This window comes from Podarcis muralis, chromosome 13, assembly GCF_964188315.1.
Source record: "Podarcis muralis chromosome 13, rPodMur119.hap1.1, whole genome shotgun sequence".
In the NCBI taxonomy this organism is placed as follows: domain Eukaryota; kingdom Metazoa; phylum Chordata; class Lepidosauria; order Squamata; family Lacertidae; genus Podarcis; species Podarcis muralis.
The window spans coordinates 22,584,880-22,609,092 of NC_135667.1; the positions used below are offsets into that span (position 1 = coordinate 22,584,880).

The following is a 24,213-nucleotide window of genomic DNA, read 5'->3' on the forward strand; positions in this document are numbered from 1 at the left end:
ATGCTGGCTAGGTCTAATGAAATATGAGGTCCAACATTTCCAGAAACCACAGAGGGAAGAGTCAGACTCAGAAACTGAACTAAGTGAACGAGGGACTGACTCTGCAGATGAGAGCTGGCTGACAGAGTCAAGAAAGGGCAGTTTGACATACACCCCTTCCCAGGGAAGGCTGTTAGCTCTCAAGAAGAGGAAGGGTTAGAATGCAGCCAGAGCACTGCTAGGCAATCAGCAAATAAGCAGAGGTCTGAGACTGTGTCAAGTGGAAGTGGGGAGGCAAGAGGCCAGCATCTCAGTCCCCATTCTAGGAGTCTGGATAAGATCAGAGGGCAACAGAAGGGAAAAGGTGGAAAGACAGGAATTTGGCATCCTTCCTGCTGTGGGAGGGGCGAAGATTCAGATTGACCAACTATCATCAATGCGAGCAGGTAAGAAACCATGCTCTGGATGTTTTTTGGGGTTTTTTTTTTGTAAATAAACATACATAAAACTGCCAGAGTCATTACTTCTTATCGGGGCTTGCTTGCCAGCCTATTCCCCCCATTTTTCTGTTGCCCTCAATTTTTTTTCAGAAAAAAAATTAAAATGGAAAATTAAAAAGGTCCATTCCTTATCTTCTTCAGTCCCCCCCCCCAATACCTTCACATCTCTTGCTGTGATACTGTCTCTGAATATGTTCCCAGATATTGATAATTTTTGTTATGTGCATAGTCTAGTTAAGTTTCTCATGACTCACAAGAGTTAGGTCTTGATTTTTCTGCAATGTTTTCTGGTGGAGTTTTATTTCCTGTTCATGTATTCTTTGTCATTCTACTAAAGATGTGGCAAACATAATTTCAGCAGCACTGTAATTAAATCTCAATTTTAGTCATTGATTGTCTGCCCTGTAATAAAAAAAAAAAACCTATAATTAATCTTGCCAAAACCTCTAGAGAGTTCTAGTGGTTGCTGGCGAAATTAATACCTATGTCTATGAAGGATGTTATATAAAAGTGCCCCAAGGAATTCTGAGTTGGAACTGAAGATTAGAGGGAGCTGTGACCCCACCAATCTGTTCTTTTATATAATTAAGCCCTCCTCAATGTCTCTGCAAATATCTAACCTCATTTACTGCTGGCAAAAAGCTCGGAAACCAATCAAGGGATTCCTCGGGTTCATTTTCAGCAATGTGACTTCTTAAAAGGAAAACCTGAGGCAAAACTGAAGTTTGCAGCAGGATGCTTTTATTAGTGGCATTGGCACTGTTGCTGCTGCCACACACCATCAGTGATCGTCTTCCAATTCTTCAGAAATATTATCAACCAGGAGACTTCATTGTTGGTGGAATTGTGTCACATTCACTTATCCTTTCAGAGCTGACTTCCTTCAAACACCATCCCAATGAGGCAGTGATTGAAGAGTCTGTGTAAGTCCCCCCACAATATACTTCATACAATTGTACAACTGCATGCTCCAAATTTTATTAATATCAGTTCAGTCTGGTGAATTATTTTAATTTATTTTTAAATCCTCAAAATGCTTGTGAATATTGTCGAATCTTCTCCAAACTGTTTAGTTTTCAGTTGCAATGAAGTATTTTTTTAGATAGTTTACAATATTGTCAGAACACTTTACTCAATATGCAGAAAGGCAGGAGCAAACGTTTACTGCACAGAGATAAACAACAACTACCTTCTCTGAATTTTCAGCCTCTGGTTGTTTGGGCATGTCCTACACAGTACATGTGACACCACAGACACACATATGATCTAGAGTCTATATTCTACCACACTATACATTGGAAATTTCTTTGGGGCAAAATGTATCCTTTTAAAAAAATAAAATATGATTTTGTTTTGACATTGAATTAAGGTTAAATGATAGGACACCCTTCCTCTTTTATATTTATTATAATCCAGGGGACCTAAAACACCCCCAAGTCCTTCAGAAGACGTTCTTCGGATTAATGATGGACTAGTATGTCATGCATAAGGTTTTAAATCTAAAATTGTTACTTACTTGAAGAAGTACAATACTCACATATATACAAGGCATTTTTCAATAACTGCTGTATATCAGATATGTCGGAATGGATAAATTTGTTAATATTCTCTCTCTCTATTCCTCATTTTTCCCCATCTTAAGTTTAGTTCTCCACATTTCCACTCATTTGTGTGTATTTTTTAAAAAAGAAAAGGGCCCTCATGAAAACTCATCAGTGCAAATTTTTCTTAACATACAGATTTGTATGCAATTTCACTAAGAAACTCATTTTTGCAGACCAATTTACCTTAATAAAATGCCTGTGTGTCCATTATTTTCACCAATAAATGAATTTATGCACACTTTACCCCTGTAGATTCATTTTTGAACACATTACTTGACTGCAGAAATGCATTGCAAAATTCTGAAAACTGCAGATCTTGGAGAATGATTTTGCTTTAGTTCACAAAGCATGAATTTGGTACATTCAATTTTAAACGTGGATGAAATTTCTTTTCACCGCTAGTAATATGAGCTCAGAAACACTTGTTCATGTATCTCTATTTATTGATGTAGTTGTTACCATTTTAAAAATATATTTAAAAGCAATATACATTTCACACTATAAAGGCTAATTCAGAATTCTTAATTCTTGGGCAGACTAAAAATAAAAAGTTTTTGTGAATTTTGAATACTTTTAAATATTAACTTCAGCTCTGTGGTGGTAAATGAACTTTATTGGTAGAACTCATGTTAGAAATATGCTTCTCTGTAGACAGATAGAATAGTGGTCATTCACAGTGGCGTAGCGTGGGTTGTCAGCACCCGGGGCAAGGCAAGTGATTTGCGTCCCCTAACCCGTGGATTTGCGCCCCCTAACCTGTGGATTTGCCCTAACCCCAGATGTTGCGCCCGGTGCAGCCAGCCCCCCCTGCACCCCCCATGCTACGCCACTGGTCATTCATCATGGAAAACTTGGGAATGTAGCTGAAAGGATGTACAACTCATTCTGAAACTTTCTGCAGACTTCTAGGGATTATTATTAATTATAATATTTATTAAATTTTTATAACACCCTTCATCTACATAATACAACCAAAACACAAACAAATCTATAGCATTCGTTTTTATCGCATGTAATAATAATAACAATCTGTTTGATATTGTATGGTGAAATGAGCATTGCATTTTGAATCAGGACCTCCTGATCAAGAATAGCATGAATAGCATTTGGCATAGTGACACCACATGCAACTCTCATTGCAGTGTACTGACTAAGAACTACCAACATGTCCTGGCCTTGGCATTTGCCGTAAAGCAAATCAACGAAAACAGCCACCTCCTACCTAATGTCACGTTGGGCTTCCATATCTACGACACCACTTTCAATACAAAGCAGACCTATCATGCCACCTTAAAACTTCTGAGCACAAGCAGAAGGCTTATCCCCAACTACAAATGTGACACCTGGAACAATCTGGTTGCAGTCGTTGGGGGACTTGAATCTGAAACGTCTCTTCATATTGCTACCATCATACAGATCTATAATATTCCACAGGTAGGCAGTGCACATATACAATTGAATTTAAGAAGTGTCTTGTTGTTGATCTATCGACAAGTGAGTAATCAGGGAGATCTTGATATCTTTTTGCAATCCATCGGGGACCTGAGTCTGAAACTTCTCTCCAAATCACCACCACTATAATAGTTCATATGAAGGCAATATACACGTACACTTGCTGGTTTGAGACATCTCGGGTGTATATGTAATAATCAGGCAGATCTTGATATGGATTGAATTAAGGGCTACAACTTTACCTTAAACAATTTGCGAAATATTATACAAAGTGCTTTTGTTGCTGTGCTCCTAATGTAAATTGCCTGGTTTTTCTATGTTAAGGGATAAGGGCTCCTCCCCATGATCTGTTTATTCGGCATTCATCCTTTGGTTGCACAAGGCTTACTTGGTTGCTAGATTATATCCAGGCTTTATTGACCATTTGATCTTATTTATTTTTGAGGTTGTTATGTTTTTGTTCTTGGCACCCTGGTAACTCTCATTGTGGTATAAAAATATGTGGAGTTTAGCACTAGCTGAAAAAATGGAAAATCATAAATTATGTGTTGCCAAAGGCTTGGAGCATCCTGAAAAATGTTAGGAGGGATTTTATTATATATAAAACAGATACAGAAACACAGGGCTCCCTCTCCATGGTACAATGCGAAATTTGACTTTCTTAATGGTATAAATTACTTTACTTACCTGTTTTAAGTCTTCCCATATATATTTTTTGCTTCTTTGTGAGGGTGTTTGTACTTCTGTAATTTTTCTTGTAATGCTTTGTTTGACTTACTTAGAAAAGGCTAGTTAGATTGGACTCAATCTTACAGAAGACATGTTGTTTTTCTTCAGCATGATTTCTTCTATATGTTTGGTGATTTGGGGTAATTCTGCTTTTCATACTCCTTTCCACCATTTCCCCCAAAACAGACATTAAGTTAAGCAGCCTATAATTTCTTTGATCTGTAGCTACAGATCACTTTTTAAAGAACTGATGTTACACTGTCTACTTTACGACCACAGGTACAGAATGGAGGCTGATTTTAGGGACAAAATACATGTGTTGCTATATCTTGTTTTCACATGAATATATGATTCCTGCCTCCTAATATAAGCTGCATTTTTTTTTAATACTGCACAGCCTGACTGTGACTTTTTCAACCTATGATGAATTTGAAGAGATGGGGATATCAAAAATGATTAGGATGGTTCTAACAATATTTAGTTTGCACATAATTTATGCAAAGGGAACATGAATTTGGAGGTTGCTTCTGAATAGAAATGTCTGAGAAATTTGGGGGAAATTTCAATGAATCAAATCAGCAAAATGTATTGCACGTGTGTGTGTGTGTGTGTGTGTGTGTGTGTGTGTGCACATTTCTAAAAAATAAATAAAGGTAGATTGTAAATCTTTCATAAACAAAAAGATTGACAATTGCAATACAGTTGATAAAATGGCATAAGAAGATATATGTACTAAGTATCCTCTCATTCAAAATAAATACCATGTACTAATCAACACCTTCATGTCCCCCAAAGGATAAATTGTTAATTATTTATTGTTCTTTAGTGTTTATTGATGAACTTATTTATTTATATCATGAAATTTATGGGGTACTTGATTGATTTTCGAAAGTAGTTTTCATCCAATCTAATGCCTCCCTCACTTAATCATTATTGTCAGGGGTTCAGGAGCAGAGGGACAGGAAAGGGAGGAATTAGAGACCGAGGGAGAGGGTTCGGAGGGAGAAGTCAGCGATGATAGCCATCCGAGGTCTCTAAGTCTCTCCAGTGAATCAGAGGATTCACAGAAAGGGGCTCCAGTGGTCAGAGCCGGGGGGTTGCCAGAGGGAACACCCCAGGAAGGAGGGGCCAGAGGGGACTCAGAGAGCAGCAGCTGGAGATCGGGACCAGCTTCTCCACCGGAGAGCAGTAAGGGGGAGGAGTCCCAAACATCGGCAGCAGGCAGCATTCCGTCAGCGGAAGGACAGGAGTCAGGGTTAGCCACGCCTGCATCAGAGAGCGAGGTAACGGTCAAAAGGAAGGTCAGGGGCAGCGCGCGCGCGCCAAGTTCAAATGTACAAGAGGGGGGCGCAAGGGGCAGTCCGGAGAGAGAGCCGGGTCCCAAAGCCCGCCGGAGAGAAGGGGAGGAGTCCGAAGGGTCCGCTTCCGAGGCATCCAGGAAGGAAGGCACCCAGGGGGGTAGTAGGACCCAGAGGAGGAAGGAGAAACGTAGAAGGTGGAGTAAGGCTAGAGTCTTAAGCTGGTGTACAGGGGGCGGAGACTCAGACGAGGCTTCGCTGGTCTAGGGTCTAGACGTAGAGACGCACGCTAGTGCTTGAAAATGGAAACTAAATGTCAATAAAGACTTCTGTACAGTTCTACTGGCTAGCGTTGGTCTTCTGTGAGCTGAGACCTGGAGGCGGTCTCTGACAATTATCTTTATAAACTATGAAGATTGTCAGCTATTTCAGTGATTATGCAGGTGCTCTATCAAGATATAGGTGTTACCTCCACAACTACAAACCCCTGTGGCAACAAATTAGCAATGACCTGAGGAGATGGAACAATAGTAACTTCACTGTCTTAGATAAGCTAGCCATGATCAAAATGATCCCCCTTTCCCAAATGAACCTACCTCCCCCCTCTTTTCTTCTTCCCCAACCTTATTCTGTATACATCACCAATGTCTCACATCATATGTATCTGATATATAGAAAAGACTTTACAACCCGAGAAAAGAGACAATGCACATACTTTTGTAAACTAATAAAATCTTTAATAATTTTTTTAAAGAAAAGATACAGGTGTTCTAAGCAGTCACTATTATTACAAGGTTATTATTATTGTTGTACTTGCATTTTGCCTAACAAGTCACCAGTCCTGGGTGGGAAGCATTAGCGTTACTTTAATTTGGCTTCAAACCACTTCCAACATTCACTCTGGGGACTTCTGGGCAAGAAAAAAAAAATAATTTTTCAAAATATCACCCAGCAGCATTTCATAGCATTCAGTATAGGTTTAATCAATTTTAGTTAATATTAACTTTAAGACATTTAGAAGTCTACTCCTATCTTGCTTTAATAAACTTTGACAATTTTATTTCATTCTAAAAATCCATGTCTCTTTCTTTGCCTCTCCTCTGCCCTGATTTGAAATGTAGGTGACCTACGGCTCTGCTCCAGATATGAGTGATGAATTCAAGGGGCTTTCCTTCTACCAGATGGTCCCAAATGAAAACTTTCAGTACACAGGAATTCTGAAGTTACTTTTGCATTTCAGGTGGACATGGGTAGGAATCATTACTGTGGAAGATGACAATGGAGAAAGATTTGAGCAGACAATGCTTCCCATGCTTTGGAAGAATGGCATCTGTTTCGACTTTATTAAAAAAATTCCCAAAATGACTTATTTCAATGATTATTTTAACTTGATACAGCTGATGTGGAAAACATTTGACATTGTAATGGAGAGTAAAGCCAACACGTTGGTCTTTCATGGAGAAATTGAGTCTCTTATATATATGAGATGGATGGGAAAATTTTCAGAGATGGGATACATGACAGTGAGGCCAAAGGGAAAAGTGTGGGTTATGACAGCACAGATGGATTTCATCTCATTTTATTTCCAAAGGAGTTGGGATATCCATATCATCCATGGTGCCTTATCTTTCACAGTGCACACAAATGAACCCCAAGGCTTCCAGCAATTTCTTCTGAGTAGAAGTCCTCTCTTGACAAAAGAAGATGGTTTCATCATGGACTTCTGGGAACAGGCATTCCTCTGTCATTTCTCAGTGTTGAAGAAGATGTTTGATGAAACATGCACTGGGGAGGAGAGGCTGGAGAGCCTCCCTGATCCTGTTTTTGAAATGAGCATAACTGGCCACAGCTACAGTATCTACAATGCTGTCTATGCTGTGACCCATGCGCTGCATGCCATGCTTTCATTCAAGTCAAAACATAGAGTTATCGTGGACAGAGACAGAGAGAAGTTTCTGAATCAACAGCCTTGGCAGGTAATGTTTTGAGTTAATTCTTGCAGGATATTTTCATATTTCACTGCTTTGTGAAAATATTCATAGCCACAAATTTTAGGACATGTGTTTCAAACACTGTGTGTGTGTGTGTGTGTGTGTGTGTGTGTGTGTGTGTGTGTGTTTATAGACAGATTGATAGATATGTACAGGTAAACAGTTATCATAGCTGATGTTGGCCCCACACATTAAAATGGATTTTGTTATGTAATAAATACCTGCACCTTTAAGACCCTATGCACCTCTGAACGATCTTCTCCCAAATATTGGGATATTTTAGCTTCTCTTGCTCCACCATTTCCAGCCCAAATTCTAGACAGTTGTGCTAAATTGGACAGAATGTCTGCTAATTCTATGGAGAGGAGACTTCTGGGTCTGTCGCAGGCAGTGGCGGACGGCAGAAATTGCTCGTTCCGAACTATCTGCTTGCTGGGAGGAGAAAAGAAGGTTGTGAAGACAATGCACCTTCTCGAAAAATCCCCCCAAAACCCAAAGTAAAACCTTTGGGTTCCAGAGGGTCCTGCAGTGTCAGTGAACACTCTCAAAGAGTTTTCAAAGCTCCAGAGGGAGCTGAAAGGGCTCCACGATTGAGCGCAGACACACATCAAGAACAAGACCACACAGCAAGAAGCCTCGAGATCTGTCATCAAAACAGCAGCCTCTCTACAATAAAAGGATCAGGAACCAAATTGAAAGGTAAAGAATATATGAATTTTTGATTATGAGATAATTGGGGACACATCAGGGAGGAAAAAAGGAGGTCCCCCGCCTGGACACAGGTACAGAATTGCATAAAATAAAATCTGCAGGTAAAATAAAGAATAAATATATACCCATTAATGTCTTAGAACAGAAGCATACCAGTAAATGAACTGAGTTAAGACTGTTAAAAGTTGAGAACTGGATGCTTTTTTAAATTTTATTTTTGAGAGTATCTTCCAGCAGGTCCACCAATTTGCAAATGGACTTAAGTTATTTTGAGTAGTAGGAAGAACAAAAGAGGGCCTGGCTTTTATGATTTATAGAACTGAGTTTTATGAAGATTTTCCCCCCTATATATATATGGGGGGGGGGGGATCTTCATAAACCTCAGTTCTTAGCAGGCCTACTCAGAATTAAATATATCTAATTTTTATTAAATTTTCTGTTTTACAATTTAAAATGCTCATTTAAACTTCCTTAAAATATCAGTGACTTCCCTTCTTCTCTTTCCATGGTTTATTTTGCATATCATAAATCCCTGCATATTTTACAAAAACTAAACCATTCAGTATTCCATTATTACATCCATCAAAATTTATTCACACTGTTTTCAAGTGTATGTATGTTCTTGTTCTCTTATTCTATATTTAAGTCTGCAAGCTGCACATATTCTATCAGCTTAAGTTGCCATTCTTCTTTAGTCGCCATTTGGGGGCTAACAAAACACAGGACACAGTAGTGGCATACATAAATAACCTTTTTTGACACCTGGGAATTTCCGTCCGAATTATCCCCAACAAAAAGGACTCTGTTTTCCCCCGGAAAGGTACTTTTAAACATTTTTTCCAGTTCATTATGGATTATTTCCCAATACTCTTTTACCCTTTTACAAGTCCACCACATGTGAAACAACGTCCCCTCAACCTCATTGCATCTCCAGCACTTATCTGATTCAGTCTTATACATCTTAGCAGGCCCTCTTGGAGTTAAATGCCATCTGTAAATCGTTTTCAAGTAGTTCTCCTTCAAAGAATAACGTGCTGTAAATTTCAAATTGCTTTTCCAAAGTTTTTCCCAGAGGCTAAAATCTATATTATGTCCTTTATCTATTGTCAAGTGTATCATAGCGGCTTTGACAAGCTAATCTTTTTTCCTTTTCCTTTGTTTTCCTTTTCTGTGTGATTCAAAAGAGATAGATATTGTGTATAGGTTTTAGAACTTTAATATTGGGAAGTGCTGGTATTATTTTCAAAAGCGTGATTTTTTTTTTTGGGAGGGGGGGGGACTGACACTAAATAAAGTTTCTGAAGTTGTGGTTTTTCTTTTTGGCAGATACATTTGGTTTTGGTTTTTCCTCTTTTTGGATTTGTGTGGGTTTCGATTATATGGCTTTGTGAACTATCACTAAAAGATAGATTAATTGGTGGGCTAGTTGAAGAGGCTGAGGAAGGAAGGAGAGTTTTATTGGTTAAACATTTTAATCTTACCTACATGTGGTGGTCTTGCAATAAGGTTAAAGCTTACTGGGAAATGATAACTACAGTGGTGCCCCACAAGACGAATGCCTCGCAAGACGAAAAACCCGCTAGACGAAAGGGTTTTCCGTTTTTCGATGCGCTTTGCAAGACGATTTTCCCTATGGGCTTGCTTTGCAAGACGGAAACGTCTTGCGAGTCTTGCAATTTTTTTCACTTCCCCCCCTTTTCTAAGCCGCTAAGCCGCTAATAGCCTTTTAGCCGCTAAGCCGCTAAGCCTTTAATAGCCGCTAAGCCGCTAATAGCCTTTTAGCCGCTAAGCCGCTAAGCCTTTAATAGCCGCTAAACCGCTAATAGCAATCCGCTAAGCCGCTAATAGGGTTGCTTCGCAAGACGAAAAAACCGCTAGACGAAGAGACTCGCGGAACGGATTATTTTCGTCTTGCGAGGCACCACTGTAATGTACTGAAAAAGATGCTTAAGATAACACTTATTTAAAAAAACAGAAGTTTTTCTTTTGGGAATTATGGGATCAGAACTACCTAAACTGTATAGAAATTTATTAAGACACATAACATAAGTATTATGGGGTATCAGCACTTTTTGTAATGCCCATGATACTGTCTTATGGCAGTCTACTCTGAAAGCTCTACTCTTGAAACATTAGAAATTCTAAGTAGACTATTCCAGCAGTCACATTGAAGAAGCGATGTTTGCACTGGTGAATTATGTCATGTCTGGGTGAATAATCATAGCCACAAAATAGCATGGTCTTCCAATTCATGTACTTTTTCTACTACATGGCTGCCATTGCTCTATTGTTGTGAGTTAATATTTAATAAATGACCTGGGTCTCTAGGAAATAATGGGACTTTGTTTTCTGGAAGGCCTAGAGGCCAGATAATAAGTACCAAAGTTTCAACAAAGCACAGGTAATGGGGAACACAGAGGTGGCTGTTTTAATTTACTGTATCTTATTCAATGATTATGATTATGATTAGCATTTCATTTGTAAGTTGTTTATGTATATTATAAATCTTAATATTTCTGTCCTGAGCCTGTGAGGAAGATAAATTCTATGTAGTTCTCCCCAGAAGGTCATACTAATTATGTGTACCCTATAGGCATGTCAAACCGGGACGCGGGTGGCGCTGTGGGTAAAAGCCTCAGCGCCTAGGGCTTGCCGATCGAAAGGTCGGCGGTTCGAATCCCTGCGGCGGGGTGCACTCCGGTCGTTCAGTCCCAGCGCCTGCCAACCTAGCAGTTTGAAAGCACCCCCAGGTGCAAGTAGATAAATAGGGACCGCTTACTGGCGGGAAGGTAAACGGCGTTTCCGTGTGCTGTGCTGGCTCGCCAGATGCAGCTTTGTCACGCTGGCCACGTGACCCGGAAGTGTCTCCGGACAGCGCTGGCCCCCGGCCTCTTAAGTGAGATGGGTGCACAACCCTAGAGTCTGTCAAGACTGGCCCGTACGGGCAGGGGTACCTTTACCTTTTTATAGGCATGTCAAACTTCTAAGCAAACCCTCTCTGAGGAAAATTGATTGGAGATGTTTTCCAGAAATAAGGTGTGTGGCAAATTCAAGCCCAATAGCAATGGTGTATGAAGAGAAGCTTAAGAATTGGTTGCCATGGCAGGTAATGATTTCAGATAATTTATCTGGGATCTTTCAGTATAGCAAGAGGACCTAGTAGAAATAGGAAGTGGGTCCCTCCACAGTATGTTCACTTGCCTATCCAAAAATGCTACAATACTTGGTGTGTGTGTGTGTGTGTGTGTGTGTGTGTGTGTGTGTGTGTATTTGAGTGGAATTCCTACAACTTCTGGAATCAGTTTGTTCCAACTTATTACATTCCTGCATTTCTCTTCTTGTGCACCATCCCCCCCCCCCCCAGCTCCACCACTTTTTACGGAGTATTTCATTTAACAACAGTGCTGGGGACAAAATTTCCTTTGATCACAATGGGGCCCTGGAAGCTGGATTTGACATTGTCAACTGGATCACATTCCCAAATCAATCCTTCCTCAGAGTGAAAGTTGGAAAAGTGAATCTCCAGACTCCCGTAAAAGAATTCACTATTAATGAGTCTACTATTACATGGCACATTGGATTTAACCAGGTATGATTTGACGTTTGATCAGAGTTTTTCATGAGTAGAGGATTTCCCCCACTTCTGCTACTGTGAAGTGCTGTAAACAGGCTGAATGCAGTGCAGGAGAGTGAGAGACTTCATAGTGCACCTTTGTTCTCCCTCACACAAATGTTTATACACAGGGCTCTGAATGCTCAGATAGGGATATACTTTACTACTATTTGAATGTGAGTACAACCATCCGCAGTGCTTTTTTCAAGAAAAAAAGTGCTGGTACTCTTTAACCACCCAACAGAGCTATCCAGGCTGATCACCATGAAGTTGTTACAGTAAGTGCCACACTTTTAACATTGGGGTGGAGGAAGGTGCCAGTACTGTGTGACCTTGACTACTCCCAGAAAAAAAGCACTGGCCATCCCTCCTTCGATACTATGAAGTCATGTTTTCCCACCCAAAGAGTGGTTGAGGGTGCTTCTGCTCAACATGGCCATATATATCCAATTGATGTAAAGAGGTGATCACATTTACAGGGATGCTACCCCCCACCCACTTCAATCTCACTTACCCTTGTAGGGGGCTAAATTGATTTTTAAAGGGTGGCCCTGATTAGCTATTGATTGTTGTTGCTGCTGCTGCTGTTGTTGTTGTTGATATTGTTATTATTCCAATCCATACATATGCTTATATCAAGGGTTTACTGCTACAGTTTACTGCTGCTTTATTGTTTGCTTTAAGGATTTGATTATTTGGTGATTCCTTGTCAATATATCTTAAGTAGCTGAGGTAAGCACATTCAGGAAGCTTTGAGTGGGTTGTAACTGACTCTCCTCTCATTGACTGTCTAAAATTAGAGAGGGAATATTGTTTATAAGTATTTTAGTAACGAGAAGTCAAGAAGAGACTGTGAAATTAACCTTCAAATATATATTTAAAAAACTACAAAGAGGTTACATATGAAACAGCATGTATGTGGTGGGGGGGGATGTGATGGCCAAAACGGTCATGCATATTTTCATCTAATATAAATATAATCTTTATATGGTGTTATACCACTGTGTCTGTATCCTTTGCACATTGATAAAACAATCCAAGAGAAAGAGGGAGAGAATATATGCAAACTAAGGGATTACATTTACAGTTAGGTCAACATGTGCCTCCGTTCTCATTATGACTATACCATAACAGCTACATCAATTTTGTTGTTATGGGAAAACAGAGAAATGAATGGAAAGAACACTAAAGCAAACTGTTCTTGCTTCAATCTCAGAATTAGTTTTAGCAATTATCCTAATATATCCAAATTATGAGGAATGGAATACAGGTCAGAGTGAACCTGGGGAAAAAATAAATGAATGAATGAAGCTCATGATTTCTCTCATTCCCTTCTTTGATAACATTTTGGGCCAAGGTCCAATGTGTGTATGAAACTAGAGGTAGATTTCATTCATATTGCCTACAATCCTTAGTAAAGATTCAAATACCAAAGGTTTTCTAAAATCTCAATGCCTACTGTTGAACTACAGATTTACCGAGAAAATACAACTTCCTGCTGCTTATATTCTAAATGGTAACATCATTTTATTTATTTCTGGGTCAGACATTGCCTATTTCGGTGTGTACAGACAGTTGCCATTCTGGTTATCACAAAAAAAGAATAGAAGGGGTGCCATTTTGCTGCCATGATTGCATCCCATGTCCAGAAGGGAAGATTTCTAACCAGAAAGGTAAGGAGTATATGGACCTCATATGTTAGCTGTTTGCTTGTTGCTTGTTTGCTTGTTTGTTTGTTGGATTCAATTTATGAATTGCTTCTCATAAAATATCAATAGTAAAATCAATTAAGAATAATCCCACATATAAAAGTCATTTTTTGAAATCTCTTTGAAAAACAATTTCAGGGTGAATCTCAGCAATATACAAAATGCAATTTGAAGGCATGTAGGGGTTGATAGGAAACTCGCTGACAAGCGATGACAAGAGATGAATAAGACTGGTTTCATATATTCAAAATGCCCCTATTCTGATTTGGCATCTTTCCCAGTCAGATATGGAAGACCTAAGTGCACCATGAGTACTGATTGGTTCAGCAATGCTTGGGTACAGCATTGTGGCTAAGAAATGAAATATCCTCCCATTCATTTTGTTGCTGTTAAATGATTTTTATTAATTTTCAATTACCAAAATGCAATATGTTCCATATTATATTAATATCAAATAGCAATATCAATTCAAATACAAATCAATTACTTAGCCAATTATAATTTTTGTGTGGCTTCCCACATGCTGTACTTCAAGGTCTGATTCCCTTTAATTCTGCCTCCAGACTATTGCTCAAACCAAATACAATCCATTCTTGATAAAATCCCTTCTACCACAGCTACAATAATTAGCTCCAATTTACATTAACACATATAGTAATTTGTAAATTCACAAGTGAAGTTCTCCTTTCTTCTTACTGTGTGAGGTTTTAATTTCCATCAATTGTTCCTGTATTTCTTTATCAAATATTATGTCCATATTAATTATTCCTTTTTTTTTAAAATATTTTTATTGTGTTTCTTTTCATAATTTTGTAGATTCCAAACCATACAGAATAAATCAAATACAAGAAACAATTTTTGATTTTTTTACAAAGAAAAAACATTGTACTTCCCCACACCTTCCAGATCTGCATTCTTTGTAATGACAATATCAGCAATTTGTTACCTTATTTCAAACCTTGTTACAACTTTCAATTATTATGTATCCGTATTCAATACATTTGTATCTCAAATTTGTTACCTTAAAAATAAACATAATATGTTTGGTTCACTTTGTCTTCTTTTTTTCTCTTTTATCCCTTATTTAGCCATTTGCTTAATCATATTTGCTAAAGCATAACATTTCCAATAACATGCACAATCTTAAGATTCATACAATTTGTAATGTTTTTGCAAATAGTCTTTAAGTTTTTTCCAATCCGCCTCAACCGATTCTTCATCCAAATCTCGGATTCTGCCGGTCATTTCAGCTAATTCCATGTAGTCCATCAACTGCGTCTGCCATTCTTCCATAGTGGGTAAATCTTGTGTCTTCCAGTTCTTAGCGATGAGAATTCTTGCTGCTGTAGTAGCATACATAAATAACGTTCTGTCTTTCTTATGCACTTTCTGGTCCACCATGCCCAGCAGAAAGGCCTCTGGATTCTTGGGAAAGGTATACCTAAATACCTTTTTCAATTCATTATAAATCTTTTCCCAGAAAGCCTTCACTTTTGGGCAGGTCCACCAGAGATGAAAAAAAGTACCTTCTGCCTCCTTACATTTCCAACATCTGTTATCTGACAGGTGATATATCTTAGCAAGTTTGACTGGGGTCATGTACCACCGGTATACCATTTTCATAATGTTTTCTTTCAGGGCAGTACATGCCGTGAATTTTATTCCGGTGTTCCATAACTTTTCCCAGTCTTCAAACATAATGTTATGTCCAACATCCTGTGCCCATTTTATCATAGCAGATTTAACTGTCTCATCCTGTGTATTCCATTTAAGCAGCAAGTTATACATTCTTGATAATATCTTAGTTTTTGGCTCTAACAATTCTATCTCCAAATTCGATTTTTCCACTTGGAACCCAACTTTTTTATCCATTTTAAAAACCTCTTGAATTTGAGCATAGTGTAGCCAGTCTCACACCTTATTTTTTAATTTGTCCTGGCTCTGCAACTTCCAATTGTCTCCAGTTTTTTCAATTATTTCCCAATACTTCGGCCAATGAGCCTCCATATTGGGCCTTTTTCGGGCCTTGGCCTCCATCGGTGATAGCCACCTCGGGGTTTTACTTTCTAATAAGTCTTTATATTTCATCCAGACTGCAAAAATTGCTTTTCTGACAATATGATTTTTGAACAGTTTATGAACTTTGACCTTGTCATACCACAAATATGCATGCCAACCAAAAGCATTATCAAAACCCTCCAGATCTAGGACATCAGTGTTTTCCAGCAAAAACCAATCCTTCAACCAGCAGAAGGCTGCAGCTTCGTAGTATAACCTCAAATCCGGCAGGGCAAACCCTCCTCTTTCTTTCGAGTCAGTTAATATTTTGAACTTTATTCGAGGCTTTTTGCCCTGCCAGACAAACTTAGATATGTCCTTCTGCCATTTTCCAAAACATTCCACTCTGTCCACGATCTGTAGGGTTTGGAACAAAAATAACATTTTCGGCAATACATTCATCTTTATAGCTGCGATTCTACCCAACAAGGAAAGTTTCAATCTTGACCAAATTTCTAAATCCTTTTTAATTTCCAACCAACATTTTTCATAATTATCTTTAAATAAATTCAAGTTTTTGGAAGACAAATGAATCCCTAGGTATTTCACTTTTTTCACCACATTTAGTTCTGTTTCTCTCTGGAACCCCTCTGTTTCTGTAGATGTCAAATTTTTGGTCAAAACCTTTGTTTTTTGTTTGTTTAACTTAAATCCCGCCACCCGACCAAACTCTGCTATAAGTTCTAGAACTCTTTTTGTACTGGGTTCTGGCTCCTGTAATGTCAAAACTAAGTCATCTGCAAAAGCTTTCAATTTATATTGTTTCACTCCGACCTCTATCCCTTGTACCAGCCGGTCCTCCCTAATCATGTTCAGTAGCACCTCCAGGACTGAGATAAATAAAAGAGGGGATAGAGGGCACCCTTGTCGTGTCCCTTTTTCAATTTTAAATTCCTCCGTCACCACATTGTTCACTATTAATTTGGCTTTCTGTTCTGAATAAATAGCATCTATTCCATTTTCAAACCCCCGTCCCACTCCCATCCCTTCCAAGTTCTTCTTCATAAACATCCAAGATATGTTGTCAAATGCTTTCTCCGCATCAATAAAGATTAACACCGCCCTTGTGTTCCTATTGGTTTGCAGAAGTTCCAAAATGTCAATGATGTTTCTGGTGTTTTCATACAAATGTCTACCAGGGAGAAAGCCTGCTTGGTCCTTATGAATTACTTCATTTAAAACCTTTTTAAGTCTATTTGCCAAAATGTCTGCAAATATTTTGTAATCCACATTCAGGAGTGAGATGGGACGGTAGTTCTTAAGCTGCGTCTTTTCAGATTCTGACTTAGGTATCAATGTGATGAAGGCTTCTTTCCACGTTTCTGGTGCCCTCTTCCCATCCATAATCTGGTTGCATACTTCCATCAAAGGTTGTATCAGATAATCCTTCAAAGTCTTATAGTATTTGGAGGTAAGCCCATCCGGGCCTGGAGATTTGCCTACTTGCATACTCTGAATGGCACCTTCGATTTCCTGTGGAGTTATTTTAGAGTTCAAGATTGATCTTTTATCTTGAGTTATTTTAGATAATCCATTTGTCTTAAGGAATTGTTCTATCTCGGATTCTTTCTGAGGCCCCTGTGCATACAGTTCTTTAAAATATCTGTGAAAGCATTTCCTAATTTCCTCTGGTTTCTGGATCATTCTTCCTTCAATCTCTAGATTTGTAACTGTGTTTAACTTTTGTCTTTTTTTCAGCTGCCAAGCTAGCAGCTTTCCACATTTATTTGCTGATTCAAACGATTTTTGCTTCATCTGTTTAATTTTCCATTCAATTTCTTGATTTATTAATTTGGAATATTGTGCTTGATGGAATTTGATTTCTCTCAGCACCTCCTTTGACTTTGGGTTAGTTCTTAATTTTTTCTCTCCCTGATGTATCTTCTCCAGTATTTTCTCCTTCTTTCCATTCCAGAGCTTTTTCTTGATTGAGTTTTGCTGTATGAGAAACCCTCTCATGACCGCTTTGCTAGCGTCCCAAATCGTTCTTTTTTCTACTGTAGTATTCAAGTTTATCTCGAAATAGTCCTTTAACGTTTTTTGGGCCTTTTTGACGATCTCTTGATCTCTTAAAAGGGTGTCATTCATCCTCCATCTGAAGGAACCGGTTTCAGTAAGTCTGAATTCTAGTTTCAAGGCGTTATGGTCGGAGCATGTTTTTGGGCAGATTTCCACCTTTCTGGTCTTGGGTGCCAGCCCTCTAGACGTCCAAATTTGGTTGATCCGTGTCCAAGACAGGTGGGCCTCAGAGAAGAAAGTCCCTTCTTTACCTAGTGGGTTCTTTGTCCTCCATATGTCAATCAAATCCAAGTTGTCAATTAGTTCAAAAAAGGTTTTAGGCAGTCTTCCATCTGATGTTAGATTTTGGTTTTGAGACTTATCCATGTGCGTAGACACCACTCCGTTCATGTCTCCCATCATTATGATGTTGTTGTAGTCCAAATAGTCCAGCATAGTCTCCTGCAACTTCTTAAAAAATTCTGATTTCCCATCATTTGGCGCATATATTCCCAATATCAAAATTTTTTCTCCCTGTGTCTGAATTTCAATCGCCAAAATTCTTCCTTGCTCATCTTTGAATACAAATTTTGGTGCCAGGCTCTCTTTAGCATATATCACCACGCCTCTTTTCTTAACCTTGTCAGATGAAATAAATTCTTGGCCTAGTCTTTTATTAACTAAAACTTTCCTATGGAGCCTGGTCACATGGGTTTCTTGTAAACAAATAATGTCCAATTGTTCTTTCTTCAATATGTGAAATATCTTCCTTCTCTTTTCGGGGGAGTTTCCGCCATTTATATTCCAACTAAGTAGCTGCAGGGACATCCTGTACTATTATGTTACACCTAGAGTGGTGTTTCTTCTTTGTCCTCTGGTTCCGAGGGTGAAGGGCCTGGTCCGCCTCCAGGCGGTATCCCAGATTTTGGTAGAGGCCAATGTGCTGCTGCTTCTTTTTGGAGATCTTCTCCGTGGTCGTGCAGGAACTTCTGTAAGTCCTCTGGTGTTCTTATTTTTACCTTCTTCTGCTTGTAAGTAAAAGATAATCCTTGTGGAAACTCCCACCTATAACGAATTGTGTTGAGTCTCAGCAATTTTGCCAGTTCTGAGTAGGTGGTTCTCAAGTCCAGTAACTGTTTTGGTATATCTCTGTAAATTTGTGCCCTTTTGTCCTGTATCTCCAGTGCGTTTGCAAAGTGAAGGCCTAATATTTTGTCTCTCTCTTCCCTTGATCTCAAGATTATCAAACAATCTCTGGGCCTGTCCTTCCTTACCAATCTTCCCAGTCGAAAAGCTGAAGTTATTTTAAAATCACTTTCTTCCTTTATGTTCCAGAATTTTGAGAATTCTGTTGTCAAGAATCCAATCAGATCTTCTTGTTCAATTTCTGGAATAGCTCTCAATCTGAGGTTCTTCTCCCGGTTTTTCAATTCCACCAACGAAAGATAGGCTTGCTGTTCACCAATTTGTTTATGCAGAGGTCTGACTTCTCCTTTAACCTCCTCAATCTCTTTTTTTGCTGCCGTTGCAATTTGAATAGCTTCCCCAGCTAGATTACGATTTTCAGCTGTGGCTCCTTGCAATTTTTCAATTGCTTGTGTGTGCTGGGAAACCTGATCAGTCAATTTCTGGATTGAGGATGTGGCTTGGTCTATTTTTAATGATTGGTTGTCAACCTTTTGGTTTAAAGCTGCCAATTGCTCCAGAATTTGTTTCAAAACTCCCTCCGATCCTCCTGCTGCCATATCTTCCTCTGCAGAATTTTTAGGCTTTTCGATTTCTGCCTTTTGTGAGCCCAGCACAGCTGGGACCGAAGATCTACGTCCCTGGGTCAGAGTTGTTTGTACTAGCTGTGTCTGCTTTTTTTCTTTTTCTTTTTCTTTTTCTTTCTCTTTGGCTTCCTTCGCTTTAGCTGCCCTTGTCTTTCCTGTGCCACTCATCAGTCAATGTTCAAGGTCAAATTTTTATTGTCCCATGGGAAAGACAGGTCCAGTTTCAAAACAATCCAGTAAGAGAGAGTAAACATAGAAAGCTGTTCCCAGGCCTTTATAATCTCCAAGTCCTCTAGGGGGAGTACAACCAAAATTCAAAGAGAAGAAGGCAACTTTTCCGCCATTAAAGTCCCTGCAATGTTAAAAGCACACAATAGTCTCAAAAAGGATAATAGCAAAAGAAAATCTTGCAGAGTACTTTTAACTTTTAACTTTTAACAAAGTTTCAACAAGGTGCGTGCCACTTGTATCTCCTCCAGTTCATTTAAGCTCAAAAGTAACACTTTTAATGAAAGTTTGTAACAGTTCCGCAGTTAAAGCAGTTTCCCTCCGGCAGCCCAGCAGTTTAGAAATTGACTTTCAATAGCCTTTAACCGAGGGGGATTTTTCCAACTTTTTCTTTAAGATTTACTCACTTTCCTTTTCCGCCGCTACTTCTAAGAGTGCATGAAAGGCTCTCTTTAAAGTTCCCCTTTTCCGCTGCTTTACGCTTGGTGGATCCTTTGCTTTGATCTTGTAAGCAGCACCGGAAGACGGACTTCCTTTTTATCGTCTCCCGGTTTCAGCCAATTTAGAAACAATTTATTTCCGAATTTAATGTCCTTACTCACGGGTTCGTTGTTTCAGCCGGATCTTTAAAGGAAGAAAGGTCGGCGCTCATCTGTGACAGCCGCGCGGCTTCGCTTCCGCAGAAAGAGCGATGAACTCACAGCACCGCTACCCCTCCTTCGCTCCGGAGCCCCTTACGGGGTCCCTTCCGCGATTTTGGGGTCGCTCCAGGTGCCCGCCGAGTCCCACGGCCACGGGCTCACTCTACCCGTGGTTTATCTTATTGGGTCGTCGCTGTGCCGTAGCGAAACGACCCTTTCCTGCGGAGCCCCTCTTCAGAGAACGAAGAGGACCGCCATCACCGTTTCGCGCCGCCTCCGGAAGTCCATATTAATTATTCCTGATCTCCTTTGTGTCTTACAGCTCTGTTGACTCAGAGTTACTCTGGAGAGGTCTTTCTCTTTGTTTCCAACTCTTATGTTGCAGCTGTAAAATTCCATTTTCAATTTCAAGCAGGGAGTCACCCAACATCCTGCCAAAGCCCTGGCAGGCCTCCAAGTTCTCCCCTCCACATCCAGTCGAAGCAATTAATTATATTTATCCATACAAGAATGATCTAGTTCCCCACCAGAGCCCCAGCAAGTCTTCAAAGTCCAGTCCCTCCTCCCCTCAATGAGGTGGCAAGTAAAAGAATTAACTCTGCAGAGGCTCCAAGCCCTTTTTATAATGATTCCAAACGTAATACAGTATTTTCCTCACACAGTCCCGTATGTCATTAGTATCAATATCTGTACTCCCATCTCCTTTCTTCTTCTTCTTCACTTGCTTTGAAGACCAAAGTTTTTTGACATTGTCAGGGGGTTTGCTGAGTCATTTATGTAACAAAGTATTTATAATGAAGTGATTGGCTCCCCCACACTTGTTGCTCGAATGAAGTCATCTTCCAATTTAAATCTGTACAACCTTGTAGCTGTTTCAATTTGGCAGTCCTTAATCTTGTCCCATCATTAGCAGCACGCGTCTGTGCATCAATCCTAATTAATCTCTTAATGAACAGAAGAACCGCTGCTCTTAATGGTGGCATTGGAGGGTGACCAAGAAGTGAAGTGCTTTTGCACTCAGAGTCTCCCTGCCACTCACCTCCATGTCAGAGCAAAAGGCAGGTACTGAGATGATCTGAGTAAAGCTTACATCCCCTGTTCCCTGGGGGGAGTTTGCAAGGACAATTACCCTCAAATCATCCTTGTTTCATCTTTGCCAATGGTCTCCGCTATCGTGAGAGCTGTGCCACTAAGGCAGCTAGAAGTCGGGACTCAAAATTCTTAAAACATTTCAAAGATGGGTCTCTCTCTCTCTCTCTCTCACACACACACACACACACACACACACACACACAAACACACACACACATACACACATTTGCTACTGCAATGGCATTTCAGGACACTTTCACCCCATGATACAACTGATGAAATATTTCCACTCCCCTTTGCATCGGCTAATGGGACAACTTTAAGCCCATGGCATGGGCAAGATACCAGGCAAAACATGAGCCCAGTATTTTGCTGCAGCCTATCGGCCCCTGTGCTGCCAGGAAAAGGTATTGGACATGGAACAAGGCTTCCCCAAACCTGTGTTATAGGATAGAAACATTCTGCTTTCACATAGGCAGCAAAAGGGCCAGCCATTCAGATTGCAATATCAATTTACCATCAGGAAATGTTTGGGAAGACTGACAGGGAATATTGTTTTTCAGACATGAACGACTGTTTCTGGTGCCCAGAAGACCGTCACCCAAATGAAGATCGGGATTTTTGCACTCCCAAAGTTGTAAGCTTCCTGGCTTTTGAAGAGCCCTTGGGAATCAGCTTAGTCACTTGTGCTCTTTCATGTTCCTTAATCACAGCTCTTGTGCTCGTGGCATTTATGAAGTATCATGACACTCCTATTGTCAAAGCTAACAACAGGAATCTTACCTACCTTCTCCTTCTCTCCCTCCTGCTCTGCCCCCTCTGTGTATTGCTCTTCATTGGCAGACCTTGGATACTGGGGTGTCTATTCCGACAAACTGCCTTTGGCATCATCTTCTCCATGGCTGTTTCTTCTGTATTGGCAAAATCTGTCACTGTGGTTCTGGCTTTCATGGCCACCAAGCCTGGTTCTAAAATGAGGAAATGGGTGGGGAAAAGACTGGCAAACACCATTGTTCTTTCCTGCTCCCTTATGCAAGCAGGTATTTGTGCTATATGGCTGGCAACCTCTCCCCCATTCCCAGATGTTGACATGCATTCTGTGACTGAGGAAATTATACTAGAATGCAATGAAGGGTCTGTGACTATGTTTTACTGTGTCTTGGGGTACTTGGGCTTCCTGGCCATTGTTAGCTTCACTGTGGCTTTCTTCGCCAGGAAGTTGCCTGACAGTTTCAATGAAGCCAAGTTTATCACATTTAGTATGTTGATCTTTTGCAGTGTCTGGTTATCTTTTGTCCCAACCTACCTGAGCACCAAGGGAAAATACATGGTGGCTGTGGAAATTTTTTCCATCTTATCATCCAGTTTTAGCTTGCTGGGTTGTATATTTTCCCCGAAATGCTACATTATTGTGCTGAGGCCTGAGCTGAACAATAGGGAGCAACTCCTCAGGAAAAAAAACCTGAATACAATATAATTTTCTAGCAATACAAACTGTGTGTGTGACCTTTGTTTCTGACCTAAATGCTGATGCCATTCTGAAGAGACAACTGTGATGGTTCATAAACTCAATTATAAATTAAAAAAATCATTCCACCCAACTCTAATCTGAAATTCAGAGACTTTTGTGGAGACTGAAAATAGACCACCTCTTCATCTAGTCCAATGTTCTGCAAGGTAAGGATCTCCACTCAAACACCCATGACAGATTGCTAAAAACCTCCAGTGAAGGAAAGTCCACAAGGAAAATCTGTGGGCTCTTAACTTTGCAGACTTCCCTTCCTAGCCCCAGCCACACTAACCCCACCCTGTCCACAGGGGTGTATGAAGGGGGCGGGGCGATGGGTGTGGTCCACTCCAGGTGTCATCCCTGAGTGGGTGACAAAATCCTTCCTGGGCAGGGATCACTAGCTACGCTGCTGCCTGTCTATTTTCCAGTTCCTACCAGCTTGCAAAAAGAATAAACCTTTGGCTTGGCTTTGTTTGTTTTTTGAAAAAAGACAACCCAAGGCAGAAGGATGGATGGTTTTATATATATATACCCACCCCCCTTCACCATCTCACTTTCTATGATCGTGTTTTTGTTGGTTGTTGCATGTTGCTGATCCTTCAAGTTCTGTCAGATTGGGGCTGGGGACTTATTTTATTTCGGGTAGATGTAGCAACCATCTCCAATTTATCATAGACTGTGTTTCTACAGAGATCATGAACACATGGGCTTTGCTCTCCATAATATTATACATTGGCTCCCAGTATGTTTCTGAGCACAATTCAAAGTGTGGGTGCTAACCTTTAACGCCCTAAACAGCCTTGGTCCAGTATACCTGAAGGAGTGTTTCCACCCCTATCGTTCTGCCCAGGCACTGAGGTCCAGTGCCGAGGGCCTTCTGGCGGTTCCCTTGCTGCGAGAAGCCAAGTTACAGAGAACCAGGCAGAGGGCCTTCTAGGTAGTGGCACCTGCCCTGTGGAACGCCCTCCCATCAGATGTCAAAGAGAAAAACAACTATTAGACTTTTAGAAGACATCTGAAGGCAGCCCTGTTTAGGGAAGCTTTTAATGTTTAACAGTCTATTGTATTTTAATATTTTGTTGGAAGCCGCCCAGAGTGGCTGAGGAAACCCAGCCAGATGGGCGGGGTATATTATTATTATTATTATTATTATTATTATTATTATTATTATTATTAAGCTATGCTCCCCATTCCAGCATGTCAAATACATCAGTGATGTAAATTGCCTTGACTCTTTCTATTAAAGCAAAACAGATGCCACACTGTGAAAACTATGGCATCACTATTTCCAAGAATCTTTCTTCATTGCTATCTTCTGCAACAAGGTC

At 40.0% G+C, this 24,213-nt stretch overlaps 1 protein-coding gene across 1 annotated transcript; it reads left to right on the forward strand.

The window, feature by feature from the left end:
- Nucleotides 1–415: 415 nt before the first annotated feature.
- Nucleotides 416–22,852, forward strand: LOC114583162 (vomeronasal type-2 receptor 26-like). Its single transcript, XM_077918171.1, has 7 exons — nt 416–425; nt 1,351–1,402; nt 3,226–3,517; nt 6,684–7,006; nt 11,667–11,853; nt 13,424–13,550; nt 21,939–22,852. Exons 1-7 carry the CDS (start codon nt 416–418, stop codon nt 22,850–22,852), a joined length of 1,905 nt encoding a protein of 634 aa, XP_077774297.1.
- Nucleotides 22,853–24,213: the final 1,361 nt, after the last annotated feature.

Bases quoted from the DNA above. Each gene is read 5' to 3' on its own strand.
- LOC114583162 (XM_077918171.1), top strand. The intron at 3,518-6,683 runs GTAGGCAGTGCA...TTTGAAATGTAG, and splicing joins AGATCTATAATATTCCACAG to GTGACCTACGGCTCTGCTCC. The intron at 7,007-11,666 runs GTTGGTCTTTCA...ATTTAACAACAG, and splicing joins ATGGAGAGTAAAGCCAACAC to TGCTGGGGACAAAATTTCCT.